Genomic DNA, 17,999 nt, shown 5'->3' with positions numbered 1-17,999 from the left:
GAGATGCTGTTTTGTCTGCATGCACAGCCTGGGGAGATACAGAAGGAGATTGGCTGGTATAGTTTCCACTTTATAAGATGTGTATTGGATTCACTAATTATTCATTCAGATGCGTCTGCTTCTGGAGGAAGAGGGCGACGAGAGAGCGACAGAGAGAGCGACAGAGAGAGCGACAGAGAGAGCGACAGAGAGAGCGACAGAGAGAGCGACAGAGAGAGAGACAGAGGGATGGTCACAGAAAGACAACAGAGCGACAGCAGTTACACCCAGCAAGGGCGAAAGAACAATGTGTTGGAGCGGAGGATGATCGCAGGCCAGTGACAGAGACACCCAGAGAGGGAGAAGATGGTAGGAAAGGAGAGACAGCAACAGCAGTAAGAGTAGGAGGCAGAAAAGGCAAAAAGAGAGAGAGAGAAAGAGAAAAAAAAAGAAATCACAGCCAGAACCAGACAGACAGAAGCTCTCTGTCTCATACAGCCTGCTGTCTCCTGCCTACTACCCATTACATGGAAATAATGGGTCATCATTAGCAGAGCTTGGCTTTGTTGTTGTTCAATAGGCTGCCATAGTGTTTCTTGTCCACCATTCACCAGGAAACACAACCTGGCTGGACTAAAGATGACTCATTCCTACTGTAACTTAAAAAACACATAATATGTTCACTCTACAACAATAGGCTGTAGCAGTCACAATGCTAATCAAAAAGAATATAACAGTTTCATTACAGAGCACTTTATTGAAAGAAGCACAAGTTGGATCTAAAAACAATTTTATTAACTGAGATACTGCAGTATTTTCTAAATCAAGATGGACGACAGTGAAGTTTGCCAGTGTAACAGAGAATAAGATAAGTACTGACTCAACACTGATATGCTGTACAACAGAACAGTGAAGCAGTATATTAGTGACCAGACCATGCTTGGGTGTTACATGTATAAAAGCCTTTTTAGGCTAGCTGTTCAGTTTGCTTTAGAACAGACATTGAACTATTGTGATGGTCTTCATACCAGTTTAGCAGAACGAGGACAGAAAGCAGCAGGTTACATCTGTTTGTAAATACATGAAAGTAGATTTTTCTAATTTCACACATTCTGGTTTTAAGTTGTTCAAAGTTTGACCTCTTACAACATTAATTGTTTTTGTCTACTCCAGAATGGGAAAGTCAGTTGGTGAAAATCAGTTGATGGAAATAAAATGTCTTTGTCATCATAGCTTTGAGCTTTGTGTTGGTTTTTTACTAGCAGAAAGCATATGCTGTTGTTGCTGCATTACCCTAATGGACCTGCGTGTTACGTAAACCGCAGAGACTTCAAAGTAACAACCATGCAAAGAGGCTGTGAAAGCCACAGATAATATACATGCTGATTGAGTATTCAGATGAGGAGAGGGAGAGCAAATGTATTGGCTGGCAAGCACATCAATCAAGTGAGTGTGCTTAAACCCCCCTCACCCCCCCCCCCCCCCCACCACTACACTTCATTTAAACAGCAACATGATGGATAGACTAGTCTGAATAGGCCCAGGTTTAAATAACCATCACTACAAAGCTCATTACAAAATCTATAATTGATACAATCGGCATATATGGATAATATGTACACCCTCATATAGAGGGATTGTTGATGACTAGAAGGATGACCAAAGGAATACTGCAACAGCACATGACGAACAGTGTGACACCTGGTGTGTAACCTTACCTAATCTGTTAAACCATAACTATATTACACAGACAGACCACTGTAGCTCTGATACAGTACTACCAACATACATCGAAGCTTTCTGTACTCTGAACAGGCACACTTTATTTGGAGGGTCCCTATAATCGCTTGAGATGAGACAGTGCAACTCTGCTCTCATCCATCAGGACGTATCCCATTATGAAGAATCACCCGTGTTGAGACAATGAGGTGCATAATTGATAGTGTGCGGACGTGTACAAATGTTGTACAATCACGTTATCAAAAGCAGCTCAGTGGATATTCAACTGATGGTTTAGGTTAGCAGATAACTGATTGTTGATAGTTCTATAGCATCTACAGACCATCAGTTACCAAACTTCTACAACGCACAGATTCTACTGCAAAGACATCAGAGCCAATAATAGGACATAAAGATAGTATACATATGTATTCTACTGTGATAATGATAGGGCTAATATATAAAATGTCAGTCTTGAAATGTATGAATCGTTATGTACTGTATTCGGTCATGACCTAGGTCTATACGATTCCATCCGTTTGTTCGGTCCAGTTCCGTTTTCTGATGAAAGTCCCATGTTTGAAAGTGCCATCAAAGATAAATGAAACGAGCATGAGTGAATGGTATGGTTTGATGAACAGGTGATGTGGTACAGTGGACAATGTTGAGGTTGTCTCAGGTGTCCAGGTCGAAACGTTGTGGTTCCGGCGACAGAGAAGGGGTAGCATATTGTATCTCATCATTTTAGCGCACAGGGTATAGATGGTTAGTTAGGTGTGTTATGGTGTATGTATCAAGAGGAGAAGGTAATTGAGATAAATGTGTTCCATGTGAGAGGAGGTGTAGAGAGGGGTATTCCAGGTGGGGGGGGGGGGGTTAGTTGGTGGTATTTGTTTCAGATAAAGGGGATATAGGAGGTTATGTCAGGGATGTGTGAGGTAAGAGTGCTTTGTACAGGTTATTAGGTGTTGAGGGGGTGCCACATAGCAATCTGCTTGCGGGGGTTGTCTAGCATCTGCTGCCAGTGTTGCAGGCCAGTGCTGGAAGCCTGGAGGCCCAGTTGACACCTACCCAGGCACTGGGCTTGGTTCTGGGGTGTGCCCTGGCCCTGCCCTGCCTGGTTCAGGACCTCCAGTTCCAGACTGGACCTAGTCAGAAGATCCCTGGGAACCTCCAGCATCATCATCTCATTCCAGACGGGGTTCATCTTATGCTTCACTCTCCGAGTTTGCTTTTTCTTCAGCTTGGTGCTCTGGTGCTTCAAGGTCAGCTTGACTGAAAGGTCTGGGAGGGTTAGAAAACACATTCAAGATTATATATCAGAATCAACCTAATTACCTACGTATATGAGTGTAAATCAGTGGTGGTACAGTACCTATGCAATCTTTAAGTTTGTCAGATGGCAGTCCTCTTGCCTTCATGACAACCACACCCAGCCTGTTGGCTGCAGGCAGGTAGCTGATGGACAACAGGAGCTCCCCTGCAGAAAGCACCTCCTGCTGGACACACCACACAACTGCAGCTGTAGTTATTGCATTTATCTTACCTGCTAGTGTAGTAATGCACTCTAAATTGAACCACATTAAAAGGGACTGGGTCGGTAGGCTAGACACATCAGGAGAAATGTAAAGATGACATTGGACTCTCATCAATTACATTACAGGGTATACATCATGATTACAGTCATCATCATTTGAGGAGGACACAGTCCGACTGTGGAAATGAAAGGATTGGTTAGTGTGTGAGTGAATCAGTTCAGTCCTGCTTCATCATTCCCGTCATTGTCATCGTAACTGTCACTGTGCTCTGACTACAAGGAGACTGGTTCAGACAGAGAATGACAGTATGGAGGATGTCTGGATCCTAGTTTGATTGTGAGCTGACCTTTCATAGACAGATGAAAAGAGCGAGATTAGTTATACAGATCTGTGTTCAGCCACTCCCCCTCCAGCCTGGAGAGCACAGTTATCATCTCTGATATGATCTCATCGTCATCTTCCTGAACATGAAAACTGCTCCTAACAGGTGTACAGAGACAATGAACACAACCAAATCATCACTGCTGCCAAAACTAGGTGTACGTATGTGTGTGTCTTAGTGTATGATTATGTATGTAATCTCCAGAACCTCTATATTAATCTATGTGTACCCTGGCCATCTGTGATCATAAGAAAGAGAGCAGTCAAAGGAGAGATCACATCTCTGTATGAGCTCAGTCTGATACATTATTGATGAACCTCGTTCTGCAGAACTGCGTCACAGCCGGTATCACACACACCTCCGCGTCACGACCCTCCCCTCCAAGCTGCACTTTTCCCTCTCCTCCGGCCCTCCGCTCTATCTCCCGTTTTATCTCCAGCATGCTTTATTTATCAGGTTCCTCCCTCCCTCCCTCCCTCCCTCCCTCCCTCCCTCCCTCCCTCCCTCCCTCCCTCCCTCCCTCCCTCCCTCCCTCCCTCCCTCCCTCCCTCCCTCCCTCCCTCCCTCCTTCCCTCCCTCCCTCCCTCCCTCCCTCCCTCCGTCCCTCCCTTTGTGTTTGTGATTCCTGGCAGGCCTCCCTGCTCTTCCCTGGAACTCAGGAACACTACCCTCCATGGTCTCTAATGACGTACATAGGAGAGGAAAGGAGGGGAGAGGAGGGAGGGAGGGAGGGGATGACAAGAAGAGGGGACAGGGAAGGGGAGAGGAGCTTCTGTTAGAATGTGCTGCCTAAAGATGACAGAGACAAAGGGACTGTACAAGAGCAACAATATAAGGGAGAGAAGGGAAAGTGAGGGAGGGTCAGGGTATAGTCGAACTGTGCTTTCTCTTCTGCAAGCTACTCTTCAGATAACCGCAGAACAGTCCTACAGTTATATATGACAGTATAATCAGGACCTACTTTTAATTCTGAGTGTAGAACAGATGGAGAGGGGACTGTCATATTATCTTGTTCTCTCACAAGGGCATACCATCATGCTATATGAACACATATGAATGGTATGCTGTACACTCCTGGTCAGGACCACCAACATAGCACATGCCTCCGTGGGCTGTGGGTTGATGACATGTTAATCATCATCAACACCAGATGACTCAAACACTTTACTATATTCCTCTCAGGTGACTCCTTTGATGGACGCCATGCAAGCACTTCCTGAAAAGTCAGAGCAGCATCCAATTAGCAGAGGCTAAAGGTCACTAGACCCACGGGTGCCATGGTAATATGAAGCGCTTATCTCCAAAAACAGAAGCACACAGATAAGTGGCTAGTCAAGTTGAGGCTGAAACATCTTGTGTAATGAGTAGCCTTGCCTGTGACTGACAACAACAAACCCCCCAGACCTGTTGTTTTTACCTCTTTTGGGGGGGTTCAAGTCTTAATTAGCGGGGTCAAACCCCCCAAAGCCCCCCTGTAATTAGCACCCTGCTCACAAGCCCAAGTGTCACTTGTGGGTATTGGGCAATGTGTTTTCGGCCTAGTGGTCAGTGTTTGGGGAACCATGCAGATGACTCAATGATCCCTAACAACGTAAACCTATCCATTAAACTACGGTAGCTGTGTTTATTACTGAGTGAGAGAAGAAATTGGCATCTGATAGACCATTATGGTGAATGATACTGAGCGGAAGCATGTAAATGATAAACAGAAATGGACCAGAATAGTCTTGGGGATACCTTGAAGGGCAAGAGCTGTGATAGATGTGTGGGGACCAATGCACGTGAGGTTTTGACTGTGTATAATAGTAGGCTATATCTACTGTTGCCTATATGTTGTTGGTAATACAACCTTTATTAACCAGGTTGACCTCAGTGAAGCTCTAGAATCCCAGAGGAAATGTATTTACCTGTTTGGGAGGCTGCAGGTCGACCCAGCAATCTGAGTCAGACATCATGCCCACGTCCGCTAGCTTGAAGCGCATGCTGCCTAGGGTGGCGTGGTGGGAGAAGCGGTCACAGCTGAGGAGAGTCAGTGCCACCTCGCCCTCCCCCTGGCATCCCCCCGGGCCGGGCACGGAGAACACCAGACCCTCCTGCCAGCGGACACGCTTGCTCAATGGGCGACGAGACGTCTGCGCCTCCCGCTGGAACGAGCCACATGTCAGAACACCGGAGACATAGCCCTCGGAACCTGGAGATGCAGTCACGCGCTCCGCTGTGTATGAAAGGAGATAGAGAGAAAAATAAGATAGGGGCCAAGGGAGATTAATCAGTTAGAGAGGAGCGAGGACATTATATGGGCGCGATTATAACTCGCTCCTGTGTAATGCATATGTTAAATAAGTAGGGGTGTAACGGTACACTCAGCTCACAATACAGTATGTATCACTATACTGGGTGTACGATACAATACGTATCACGAGATTTTGAAGAAAATGTTAAATGAAACTGAAATTCAATTAACAGATTTATTTTGAAAACATTAATCATTTTTAATAATTTTCTGTGTTTTTACAATTTAGTTAACTCAGTTCAAGCAATTTATGTTAATGCAATGAATGCAAGCAGGTGCAGAATAGGTTGCGCGCTCAACCAATAGGATCAAACGGACATCATGTTGTAAAAATATTGCCATAACTCTACGATACATATTGTAAACATTTTGTATTGCGATATATTGTTCCACAATATATTGTTACACCCCTACAAATAAGAAATGCTCCTGATAGGCTATTTCATATTTGTCGTGCCACCTATTGGGTATGTTCGCGTCGATTCCAGTTTGCCAAAGAGAAGGCGAGGGAGGAAGAAAGTTATGGGTGTGGGAGGTGTTGGGACTGGAAGGAAGAGCGGCGCATACCACCAGTATTGCTCCTTTACTCATGCCTTTTCGTCAGTGATTTCTTACGTAATATATTTCCATCAATTAGTAAGTCAAGCACATCTATTTATAGAGCTGCCAGTAAATTGTCATTTGTTGTATGCAATTACCTTCATTTATTCATTTAGCAGACGCTTTTATCCAAAACGACTTCCAAGAGAGAGCTTTACAAAGTGCATAGGTCACTGATAATAACAACAAGATAGCCCCAAAGCATTGCGGGTAGCCAAAACAAGAAGCACACATTGTGAACAACCAAAAAACAAGTGCCAAAGGGAAGAACCATAAGAGCATGTAGTTAAGCAAGTTACAATTTAAACAACATGAATCTCTAAGTGCAAGTGTACCAGTAGAAAAAGCAGCAGCAGTAAAAATAAAAATAAGATTACCTTAGCTCAGCAGCTCATAGGCATACATTTATACACCACTGTAGCCTAAAATCCCCCTCTGAGACTATACGCATTCAATCAATGCTATCAATATCCCAAGTTGTAATGGAATATTTGGGTCTATGAAAATGCCTTTAGAGTGTAAGACACAGATCAAAAATGCCATCTTTCTCTGAGTTGATCGGCTTTTCATACGACGTAACACTTCACAGACTTCCTGGTGATTTATTACTGCTTCACTTAAAAAGGCTGAAGCAACCGAACCCACACACTGCCTGCTTGTTGGGCCCAACTGTTGTGCTGGTCCAAAAGAGCAGTTCATTGCCGTTTACAAAACTATATAATTGTTTCATTGATATGTAACACTACTCTATGTTTCTGTGCCTGGTCTGATAATTAATTAGTGGTGAAGGATCTCTGCTTGTGATTAACTTCTCTCTGCACCTGACTGCACCAAACTGGGATCCTGGGATATAAATTAGCGGAGTTTGGGGGGGTGTGCTAATGAACTGTAATTGAGTCCACTGCAGATATTAAACAAACCATGGCAGGTGGAGTGTGCAGCTCATGATTGGTTGTGAGAGGAGCTCTGGCTATCCGTCATTATCATGAATGTCATTAGCATATTCCATAAAGAGCACATGAATACTCACAGGTGACAGCTTGCCATCCTGCCAGCATCAACACCCCCTACTCTTCCCCTGCAGACTCAGAGCTAAATAGATGCATCTGTGACCTTTTCATTGGACGATGCATCAGCATAACACAGTCTACAGTCAACCAAGCCTTCATGTGGAATCAGCCAACAAGCCCCCCCCCCCCAACCCCCCCACCAATGCATACATTACACTTGTGTCCGTGTGTGCGTCATCACTTTGCCACTCTATTAGGGTGAATTAACTCCCAACATGCAAATGCTTAAACATATGTGTTGGTGACAGTCTGTGTGTTTGTGTGTGTGTCATCACTTTGCCACTATTAGGATTCATGGATTTCTTCTCTGTCCAGTATTTGTGTATGTGTGATGGTGTGTGTGTTTGGACAGGGTCTCTACTAACAAGCCAGGGACCATTAGTGACTCAAGACAATACCCTCTGGTTACCCAGTCTTTAAAACACCGCTCTGATTGGAGGAAAATAATGATCTCCCAAGAGTACGCTGCTGCTATTGGCTCACCTTCAATGACTGTGATGTGCAGCTCCTCAGCCTGGCTGTGATAGGTTAGAGAGAAGTGCAGCTTGGGATGCAAGAGGGAGCTCACCACTGTGTCATTGGCAGATTCACCAGCACACTGAGGCTCCCCGCAAGAGTCTGAAAGAAAGGGGAGGCATATGAGTCTCTTTTTCTTTTGGGAACTGGGTAATAAATAATTCATGGTATCCAGACCACCGAACACATCAAAATGTGTGTGGATGACATGAAGGAGTTACACGAGAGATCACGCAAAAATGTACCTTGCCTGGGGACCGCAGCAACATCAGAACTGCTGGTTGCTTGGTTACCACCTATGTCTGTCTGGCTTGAGGGTTCTGGATGTGAGAGTTGCTGTGAACCTTCTGGGGCGGAATCAGGGATTGTGTCAGGGACGGGGTAGTTGATGACCTCAGGGCAGGTAACGGAAGGTTTGGGTTGGTAGATCTTGGGGAACTTCAGCAGAGTCTGGGGCTGGATGGACTCTGTGGACTTCACCACTCTGAACTGGACGGGTGAATGGGGGGTGGGGGGGGCAGGGGGTACAAAAGGGAAGAGGAGGGAGAAGGAGGAAAGAGACAGGTTGATCACATTTGTGTGGTTTAGTTTTAGTTTTTAAGGCTCAGGCTGGTGGCCAGAGGTCACATATCATACCCATGTCTACACATACATTCAGCATAACAGGAGTTGTTTCTTACTAGGGATTCTCTCACAAGAGCATGGACACATGCAGGGCAAAGGAAATGGGGAGAACTGAAATACAATCAGAGGCAATTTCTCTCCTTAGCTTCAATAGAGACACATGAATAGGAGAGGGACAAACCCAACCGATTTGATCTATTTTTTTCATCCATGACAGATTATAAGTGAAGAGACACTAATCAGGCAACACATAATTAGAAACTAATGAGTTAACCAATATTAAGCAAAAAAATAACATAATAACTGTGAAAAAGATGCAGCTGGGAGGATTCCCATGCTATATGTGTTTTCTAGCTGTAGAATACTGAACATTAAACAGCTGCGTCTAATGCCCCTCTCAACAGAATTTCCTGCAAATCACAAACACTCCTGTCTGTCTGTCTGTCTGTCTGTCTGTCTGTCTGTCTGTCTGTCTGTCTGTCTGTCTGTGTGTCTGTTTATCTGTCTGCCTTGACATTAAGTATAATTTATATTCCTACTATATACAGTAAGTCGTTCCCATTGTTTAATCCTTTAACAATATAATAATTCTCTGGAAAGAGTTTCTGCAACCCTTTTCAGCATGGAAAGAACTGTTTGGGGTTCCAAAAACAAGCAATGCTCAGCATGTTCTTGAACAAAGGTTCTATATAGATTTGTTAGACAGAGAGTCATGTTTTGCAACATTGTTAATAGAGTACCTGGTAAAGCAGCCTACCTGTTGCAGGGAGGTGAGCACACCTGCTGCGGGCTTCTCAGGGTCACACTCGTCTCCGTCCTCCAGCTTGCTCCTTCGGCAGGACCGGCAGAAGAGCGAGAGGCCACAGAGAGTGAGCACACCCGAGGCCGTGCCCATTGTGGCGCCCAGTATGGCAGCCATGGAGAAGATCATCCTGGTTAACCACCTCCACCACTGGAGACAGGAGAGGAGGAGGAGGAGAAGGTGCGAAACAGCAAGGTTAGTCCTCCTCAGGCTGCATAGTGACTGAAGCGGTTTGGGATGGTGCTTGGAAGATCCTGCAGCAGATAGAAACACTATTCCAGCAATAGGTTTCACCTAAAGAGAGAACCAGAGTCCTCATCCAGGTTCAAGTCCTGCTATTGGCTCCTTGCATTCCACTGAGGGAGTGAGAGAGAGGTATAGAGAGGCTCAGTATTTCTCTTCTACATAGAGACAGAGTGTGTTCCTCTCTGCTAAGAGGAGCAGAGTGAGAGAGCAGCAGACTGGCTCTAATACTTGCATCAATTCAGGAGCGGAAAGGGAGGGAGAAGGGAAAGAGGAGGGGAGACGATGGTGAGAAGAGGGGAGGGGGGAGAGGGAGCAGAGTTAAAAGGGAGGGAGAGGGGAGAAGAGGAAGAGAGAGGAGGAGAAGGTAGGGCAAAGAGGGAATGCAGAGGAGAGGGGAGAGATAAGAGTGTCAGTGTGCTTTTTGATTGACTGGTTTGGACAGAATGAGTGCTGTTCATTGATGCCTCCTTGCCTGCTCTTCCTCTCTGATCTTTATCTATCTTGCTGCCCCCCCCCCTTCCCTTTCTTCCCTCTCTCCCATGCCCCCAGAGACCAAAGTATGACGTCAGACGAGAAAGCCCTGCTCTACAAACCAGTCCGCTAACAAACCCTGATGCTCTTCCTCTCTAACACCTCTCCGTCTCTATCCCTGTATTCCCCACCCCCTAAAAATACTGCAAAGCCACCTTGCAGTTCAATGGCGTGGGTGGTTAGCCTTACACCTGAAAAGAGTTTTGACAAAACTATTTCTCTTCATCCCTCCCCTTTACCATCCAATCCCTTCTACAACCCCCTTGCATCTGTACCGCCGCTCTCTTCTCCACCTTACCATCTTTTTGCTTGCTCCACACTGGGAAGCTGTAGCCTATGCTGCGCTAGGGATACAGACCAAGGTAGCCTATGTGTGTCTGTATAACACCGAGCAGGGGATAATCCAAACAGTCAGAGAAGAGGACTCTGGCTTTGCTTTAGTCTACAGGACTCCTTAGGTGGGGAAGACCTTCTCCTGTTGCTATATTTGGGTTGCCCCCCACCCCCTCCCCCCTTCAGATCGAGATATGCAGCGTTTCCATGGCAACGGTGACCTCCCTGAAGAAAACCCCTTGAATGTGTGACTGGGGTCTAGATCTGGCACAATAATTTGGCCCGTCTGTGCCCCTTGTTCTGGAGGTGTGGTGCCAGCACCATGATGGCTCTGCTGTCTGTAACACTGGGTGGTTTGGTGACTTCTGCACTCAGTACTACTGTTTTAGTCTGTCACGAATGTGTCGCTTCTGATCAAAGCAGTACAATTTCTTAAGGGTGAAATAATGTCTTTAAAATAACATTGTTCACTGGCTATGCTGCTGTGTTGTGTGAAGGCAATAAAATTAGCTTTTTTGCATTTCTGTACTGCAGTCGAGCCAAGGCTTGTTTGATTGAACATTAAAAAAGCATAGTCTCATCTCTGATGCCATCTTGAGGAAGAGAGAAATAGTAAACATCACACTGTGTTCGTTGTAAATAGACAGATCATATAGGTACTGAACCTTCCGGTGTTCCATATGAGAACCTATTGATAATAACAGTAATATATTAAAATAATAATGTTCTATTCTCCTGTGTTTCTCTTGTAAGAAACTTGCCTCTTTATGTCACATTTGAACTGGAAATGAAGGCATTTGTTAACATACATCTGTAACTAGATTGACATGACACCCTTTGCAGTCTATATCTACCACGAACCTTTTGTGTCCTTTTCCATGTGGGGACTATTTGATAACAAGAAAGCGTGCGGGAACGCCCCTTCGACACAGAGATGGGGTGGGACTTTGGGGCCAAAACTCCAGGTTCCAAAATGGCAGCGTCCGTGGAGCTAAGCTTGAACGATTTACCCTCCGATCCTCTATTGTTAATTTTATCATTTCTCGATTTCAGAGACTTAATCAGGTATGTATGTCAATATCGCTTGTTGCATATCGCAAATTAATCGTCAAGCCATTAATATTAGTTAATATAGTCCATGTTGTTCAAGGTAGTAACTTCGCTTGAGCAGCGCTAGCAAACTAGCTAGGTAGCGGCAGAGGTATTGGGATACTTTTTGTTTACAAACTTCAAGCTTATCCGTATAAGATGAATGTATCTTACGATTGTGTTGTAATGGTCAATACTTCAAATACAATTTCAAGGATCTAGTTTGCATGTAATGAGTAACGATGTCTTTGTAGGTTAATTTACCAGTTAGCTCTGTGACGCTACAGCTAGACGACTATCTGTCAAAACATTGCTGCAGTGCTAAGCACAACATTACCCAGCTTGCTAACTTGCATCTGCCTGTAAGCTACCAATACAAAATAAATACATTGTGATATTATCACCTTTCCGTTTCTGCTGGTTAAGGTTTCTTTATTGTTATGTAATGTTACAATAGTTTCCAAAATCCCATCCGTGTTCAGAACGCTCAGTCTAAACTATTAACCATTAGAAGCATAATTTGTTTTTAATAAATTAATGAATTAATAAGTAATAGTTTTTCGTTGACAGTGCTGTAAATAGAGTAAACATTTGAACTTGGAAGTCATGAAGGCACTTCAAACTCTTACTGAGAGGCCGAAGTGTACAGTGGGAACATACACAGTAGATTACTCGATCATAACCAGTTAGTCTCTGCTGGTATCTCATTTTTCTTATCAGCTGCAGTTTTGTCAGTCGTCGTCTCAACGACCTGTCAAGTCACAACCCGCTATGGAAGGGGCTGTGTCTGAAACACTGGCTCCTAACTGAGTGAGTAAATACGACTAAACCTTCCACCTTCTGGACTAAGCTCAACTGAGTTACTAAATATAAGTATAAATTGTTGTGCTGATCATTTGTTTCTTTAGTACCTAACCTGTCATTTTTTGCAACATTATTCTTACACATCACCTGTGATGTTTGTGTGCGGGTGTATTCATGCTTGTGTACTGAGCAGGTCAGACAGGAGCCAGCGATCTGTCTCGTGGAGGGATCTGTTCCGGGAGTTATATGCTGAACTGGGTCGGTACATGGATCACTACATCACCCTGAAGAGAGCCTGGGACGCACTGAAGGCCTATTTGGACCAGAGGTGTCCCAGGATGATTGCCTCACTTAAGGGTGAGACTCCCTCCAGCCTGGCCTGGAACACACACACAGTGCATGAGGACTCCAGCTAATCTAATCAGAATTGTTATGGCTAAAAAAAACTGCACAAGAAGTGCATTTTGCATTGTTAATTGTTTTTCTCTGGCAAGGCGGTGAAAGTCTCTCTGTTTGTATCCTGGGCAGAGGGTGCGAAGGAGGAAGAGCTTGATGCTATCGAAGCCCAGATTGGCTGCAAGCTTCCCACTGACTACCGCTGCTCTTACAGGATACACAACGGCCAGAAGCTGGTGGTGCCTGGGTGGGTAGCAGGGCTGCTGGTGTGGCAGCACTGCTTGTTTGTACTTTGGACATGTATAAACAGTTGAACACAGATGAGAATATCTTTTCTCCCTCTGCTTATCTATTTCCAGACATTTTTCTTACAGTTTCATTTGATTTATTCTCTTTATCTCCTTCATTTATTTCCCCCCTCGTGTAGTTTGATGGGCAGTATGGCCCTGTCTAATCACTACAGGTCAGAGGACCTGCTGGACATAGAGACAGCCGCAGGGGGCTTCCAGCAGAGGAAGGGCATGAGGCAGTGTCTGCCACTCACCTTCTGCTTCCACACCGGCCTTAGCCAATACATGGCCTTGGAGGCCACCGAGGGCCGGGGCCGCAGCGAGATCTTCTACCACTGTCCAGTAAGGCCCCGCCCACCCTCTTGATTTTACGATTTACAATATTAAATTATTTTTAGAAAAGGTTTGTAGGTGCTCTGTCCTCCTGACACAGTTTTAACTCTGGTCTCTGATTTCTTGAACTAGACTAGATCTGTGTCTGAGACCTCAGCTGTCAGGTTCAAGATCTTACTGTAAAAGTTATGAACCCACTAGGGCTGAGGCTGTCAACTGTTTGGGTCAGTACCTCCCTGTACCACTAGGGAGAGTACTCTGCTTCCTCACCTGCTACTGCAGGCAGGGTTGAACTAGAGGAAGAGATCATGGAAACTGATGGAAGTGAGTGTTTCTCTTTTTCAGGATCAAATGGCACAAGATCCGTCAGCTATAGACATGTTTATCACAGGTCTGTTATCTTTTTCTCCTCAATTAATCAGTGTATTGCAATACAACTACAGACAATGTGTGACTCTTCCTCTCTCATCCTTCAGGGTCCAGCTTCACAGAGTGGTTTACCTCATATGTCCACAATGTGGTGACAGGAGAGTACCCCATCATCCGCGACCAGATCTTCCGGTACTGTTGTCATAATAGTATGTCATTTGCTACTGCTTATGCTATTGTTATCACAATGTCAATAATGGGTTTATGTCACTGCCTTAGGTATGTCCATGACAAGCAATGTGTGGCCACAACGGGTGACATCACTGTGTCGGTGTCCACCTCCTTCCTCCCAGAGCTCAGCTCAGTTCACCCGCCTCATTTCTTCTTCACCTACCGGATCAGGTACCTTACCCACAATGAGCCTTGCCCTGTCCTGCCCCATCTTGCATCAGTTACTTCCTGAGGCTTCTGACACCCCAGGAGGGTAGATCAATTAGCTTGATGAACCCATTCTAAATATTAGTGAGAAAAAATAGCCTCTTTGGAAGTGGATTGATCTGTCCTCAGAGTCCGCTGCTCATGTTGATGTGAATCATGTCAATGTTCCGTCCCTCCCCTCCCCTTCCCTAACCCATACCCTGACCTGCTCAGGATTGAGATGTCCCAGGAGGCCTTGCCTGAAAGTGCCTGCCAGCTGGACAGCCGTTACTGGAAGATCACAAACGCCAATGGCAATGTGGAGGAGGTCCGTGGCCCTGGTGTCGTTGGTGAGTCCTGCAGCTGATGGGATCATATTCAGTACTAGGGGCTAACCTAAATCAGGGGTGTCCAAATACAGTCCTCGAGGGCTGCTGTCCTGCATGTTTTTCCCTGTTCCAACACACCTGATTCAATTAAATGGTTTGTTATAACAACCATTCATCATAATCAGGTGAGCTGGATCAGGGAAATATCTAAAACATGCAGGACAGTGGCCCTCAAGGACCGGATTTGGACACCCCTGACTTAAATGCAATGCAAATAGGTTACTAACCATGCAACAGGTCGTAGGAAGCCATGCAGCAAGTCATCAAGGCTTCCCAGCATATCACCAGTACCAAGCTATGAAAGATAATTATCATAAGCACTGCCTGCGAAGAGGTCTTAACATGTTCTGCCCTCTGGGAGGAGGAGCAACTGGAGCCACCGAGCCTGTATTACCAGACTCAGAAAGAGCTCCTCCTCCAAGATGTTACCAACACAAACTGACTACCTGCAGAACCCTACTCACTCACTCATTCACTCACACATACACTCCCCTGTCCCCTCCTCCAAGCTGAGGCCCCCTGAGCTCTACACACACACACACACACACACACCCCTGCACTGTTGCATTAGTGCCTGCACATTGTGCACAACAATTGAATTGCTGAATTGAAATGACGTGATGCTTCCCCCCTCTGTTCCAAGGGTTAGCCTAATAGCCACACAAATAAAACTGAGCAAACCCCTGATCTGCTGCCTCTGCAGGGGAGTTCCCTGTGATGACCCCTGGGAAGGTGCACGAGTATGCCAGCTGCACCACCTTCTCCACCACGTCGGAGTTCATGGAGGGCCACTACACTTTCCACCGCCTCAAGAACAAGGAAGAGGTCTTCCATGTCTCCATCCCACGCTTCCACATGGTCTGCCCGCCCTTCCGCGAGTCAATGGTACGCTCGGTAAGTCAGGGATGAAGGGTTGGAGGAGGGGGGAGGAAGGGGAAGGTCAGCTCTGTCTTCCAAATGGGTTCAATTGTGGTCAGATGTAATTTGTCTTCCATCAAATGATGATTTGCTTAGTCAGTTGTGGGTTAACACAGGAGGTTAAACAAGGTAAAACAGGTGAAAACAGATGGGCTAGATTTAAAGCACAGTCTCCTCTCCCTCACAACACCCCCCCCCTTTCCCCCCCCCCCCAGCAGGGCTCAGCCAGTGACGTGACTCGCTCGTCCTTTCGGGAAGACAATTCCTCAGACACAGATGACTATGACGATGGCGAGCTGAGAGGCATCAACATTGGCGATCAGGCAGGTCGCTGCCCGCGACACATCTGACCATGCTCCTCTTTGTCCTCTGGTTGTGCCCCCTCGTCTTGTCTCTGGACTGGAGAAGGGGAAAGGCCACAAAAGAAAAGACTTACGATTTACAGAAGATTTAAAACATTTGTTTTTATTATTTGTTAAGCTGTATGTAATGGCAGTTGGGTGGCTGAAAGAGAGAGGGAGAGTGGGAAGGAGAGAGAGAAAATGCATGCCCCCGTGTGAACTTTTCAATCCCAGTCCTGGGAGATACTAGGAACTGAGTGATTGGAAGATCTAGCATACTCAGAGCATTGTGATTGGATGTGCTGTTAGGGTTCCATTGTTTACCTTCTCTAGTTTCAGCCAGGGAGAGATCTGGAGTGCTGGCCCACAGAGAACCGCCAACCCTCCGCCATGAAGAGCACAGTTGTCAGCTCTTTCTCTATAGCTCCATTGTCTAAGCACCCGGCTGGCCACTACTGGGTGATGCCCTGTGTCCCTGCTCAACACTCCCTGTGTCCCTGCTCGTTATGGGGACAACAGGATTCAGGAATTTCTCTTCTCATATTCCCTTATATAAGTTCAGATGTGACCCTGACCTAGGCCCCAGTGTTGGGCAGCTCAAGTTGAGCTCCATCATCTGGTGGCAGTCGGTGTCCCTGTCAGACAGGCTAGCCAACAGGACAGAACCAGGATAGTACACCCCCTCCATTACCCTAAACAACTGCAGGGTTGTGTACTCTAAACAAATGTAGACTGGTATTCCATAATGTAGACTGGTGATGCAGTGATCTATACTGGTACAGTAAGAATGTGGTTTCTCTCTGTCATTCATTCATGTATGTCGTTTATCAGTGTCATATATAATACATTGTGATTATGTGTAAGAGTGTTATAGAGATGATTTGAGTGTTTTGATTGGATGCGCTCCCTTTTTGACCAATGAGCATTGGGTGCCTCCGAGGGCTCATGTAGAAGAGTTTTCAGGTTGTCCCAAACCTGTCAGCTCATCAACAGTGGTATGTCACATCAGCACATTACTGCACAAACGGACATGGACATACTCTGGACAAGACCATTACACACTTGGGGGGGGCTATCTTTTTTGTATATTCACCTGGGGGACAGTATAACGACAGTATGTTACCTATGATTATTATTTGAGAGATGATAAAGTCTCTATAGGCATAAGGCCCTCAGTTCTGCTGTGTGGTGGGAGGGCAGGGGTGTTCTATTTTCGTAATAAGTGATTATTTTAAGCTTATTTTGCCCATTTGTAAGGAAGTTGTGCAATAGAGCGTCTGGCTCTGCTCCATGCTAATTTGAAACCTCCATTGATTTGTTCAGTGTCACTGTTTTTACTGCCAATTTGTGTTTTGTTTTTGTATGTTTGGGATAAATAAACACTTTATGCTGAATGAGGGGCCCCTAACCATTTTCCTGTTTCAGGTTTCCTTACTGTCGTCATACTATAGCAAATTTCATTTGGCAGAGGGGGATTTGAACCTGCAACGTCTGCAATTAAGTGCTCTATCGGCTGAGCTATATTGTTCCCATAAATCAATCCATAAGTATACTGTTTGGACAGTGTAAAAAACTTTGGCTTCAGCACCCTATGACTCACCACATGGCTCAACCTTCCCACTGATATCAGTTTCTGCCCTTCAGATCGGTTTAGAAATTCGGCACAGAGGACAATCCACAATGAAAGCTGTCAAATGTTTTCATTTAAATGGCATTTGTTCTTACAGCACTGTGGCCACAGTGTGAGGAATAGTCATTCTATTGTTCCGCATCAGATTTTAGTTGCCAGATAAGCCTGAAGTAACCCCTCCTGTGGACTGTCTAAAGGGTCTTTGTTCCTCTGGTGCTTCTATCTGACCCTCACACATGGGTTACGGTTAGTATGAGTATGGGGCTAATAATATTGACAGTACTTTGGGTTCTGTTGTGTCCCATACGTGTCCATACGTGTAAGGGCACTTTTTAGTTAACAGCAGTAAAGCATAAGTACAATGTAGACTGCTGTGTCAATCTGCCATTA

At 45.4% G+C, this 17,999-nt stretch overlaps 2 protein-coding genes across 6 annotated transcripts; one reads left to right on the top strand and one right to left on the bottom strand.

The window, feature by feature from the left end:
* Positions 1–2,659: 2,659 nt before the first annotated feature.
* syt13 (synaptotagmin XIII) lies at positions 2,660–9,652 on the bottom strand. The gene is made up of 6 exons (XM_084681987.1): positions 9,479–9,652; positions 8,343–8,586; positions 8,065–8,199; positions 5,526–5,833; positions 3,074–3,197; positions 2,660–2,982 (listed from the first exon to the last, which is right to left on the bottom strand). Exons 1-6 carry the CDS (start codon positions 9,650–9,652, stop codon positions 2,660–2,662), a joined length of 1,308 nt encoding a protein of 435 aa, XP_084538113.1.
* Positions 9,653–11,567: 1,915 nt separating this feature from the next.
* On the top strand, positions 11,568–17,373 carry fbxo3 (F-box protein 3). 5 transcript variants are annotated; one of them, XM_084681981.1, is made up of 11 exons: positions 11,568–11,698; positions 12,443–12,532; positions 12,720–12,883; positions 13,055–13,169; positions 13,350–13,554; positions 13,891–13,936; positions 14,022–14,106; positions 14,194–14,316; positions 14,566–14,681; positions 15,424–15,614; positions 15,857–17,373. In XM_084681981.1, exons 1-11 carry the CDS (start codon positions 11,568–11,570, stop codon positions 15,986–15,988), a joined length of 1,398 nt encoding a protein of 465 aa, XP_084538107.1. In that variant the 3' UTR covers positions 15,989–17,373. The 5 variants fall into 5 exon arrangements, with proteins under 5 accessions (XP_084538107.1, XP_084538111.1, XP_084538110.1 ...); XM_084681985.1 differs by having other exon boundaries at positions 11,574–11,698; positions 13,386–13,554; positions 15,854–17,373; XM_084681984.1 differs by having other exon boundaries at positions 11,574–11,698; positions 15,424–15,605.
* Positions 17,374–17,999: the final 626 nt, after the last annotated feature.

This window comes from Hypomesus nipponensis, chromosome 19 (assembly GCF_054491055.1).
Source record: "Hypomesus nipponensis isolate SF chromosome 19, ASM5449105v1, whole genome shotgun sequence".
Taxonomy (NCBI): domain Eukaryota; kingdom Metazoa; phylum Chordata; class Actinopteri; order Osmeriformes; family Osmeridae; genus Hypomesus; species Hypomesus nipponensis.
Note: the sequence above shows the minus strand (reverse complement) of the source record. Positions and strands in the feature narration are given on the sequence as shown.

Bases quoted from the DNA above. Each gene is read 5' to 3' on its own strand.
- syt13 (XM_084681987.1), bottom strand. From the start codon at position 9,652: ATGATCTTCTCCATGGCTGCCATACTGGGCGCCACAATGGGCACGGCC. The intron at 8,587-9,478 runs GTAGGCTGCTTT...TCACCCGTCCAG, and splicing joins TGCTCACCTCCCTGCAACAG to TTCAGAGTGGTGAAGTCCAC. The intron at 8,200-8,342 runs GTACATTTTTGC...CCTTTCTTTCAG, and splicing joins TGCTGCGGTCCCCAGGCAAG to ACTCTTGCGGGGAGCCTCAG.
- fbxo3 (XM_084681981.1), top strand. From the start codon at position 11,568: ATGGGGTGGGACTTTGGGGCCAAAACTCCAGGTTCCAAAATGGCAGCG. The intron at 13,170-13,349 runs GTGGGTAGCAGG...CCCCTCGTGTAG, and splicing joins CAGAAGCTGGTGGTGCCTGG to TTTGATGGGCAGTATGGCCC. The intron at 14,317-14,565 runs GTACCTTACCCA...TGACCTGCTCAG, and splicing joins TTCTTCACCTACCGGATCAG to GATTGAGATGTCCCAGGAGG.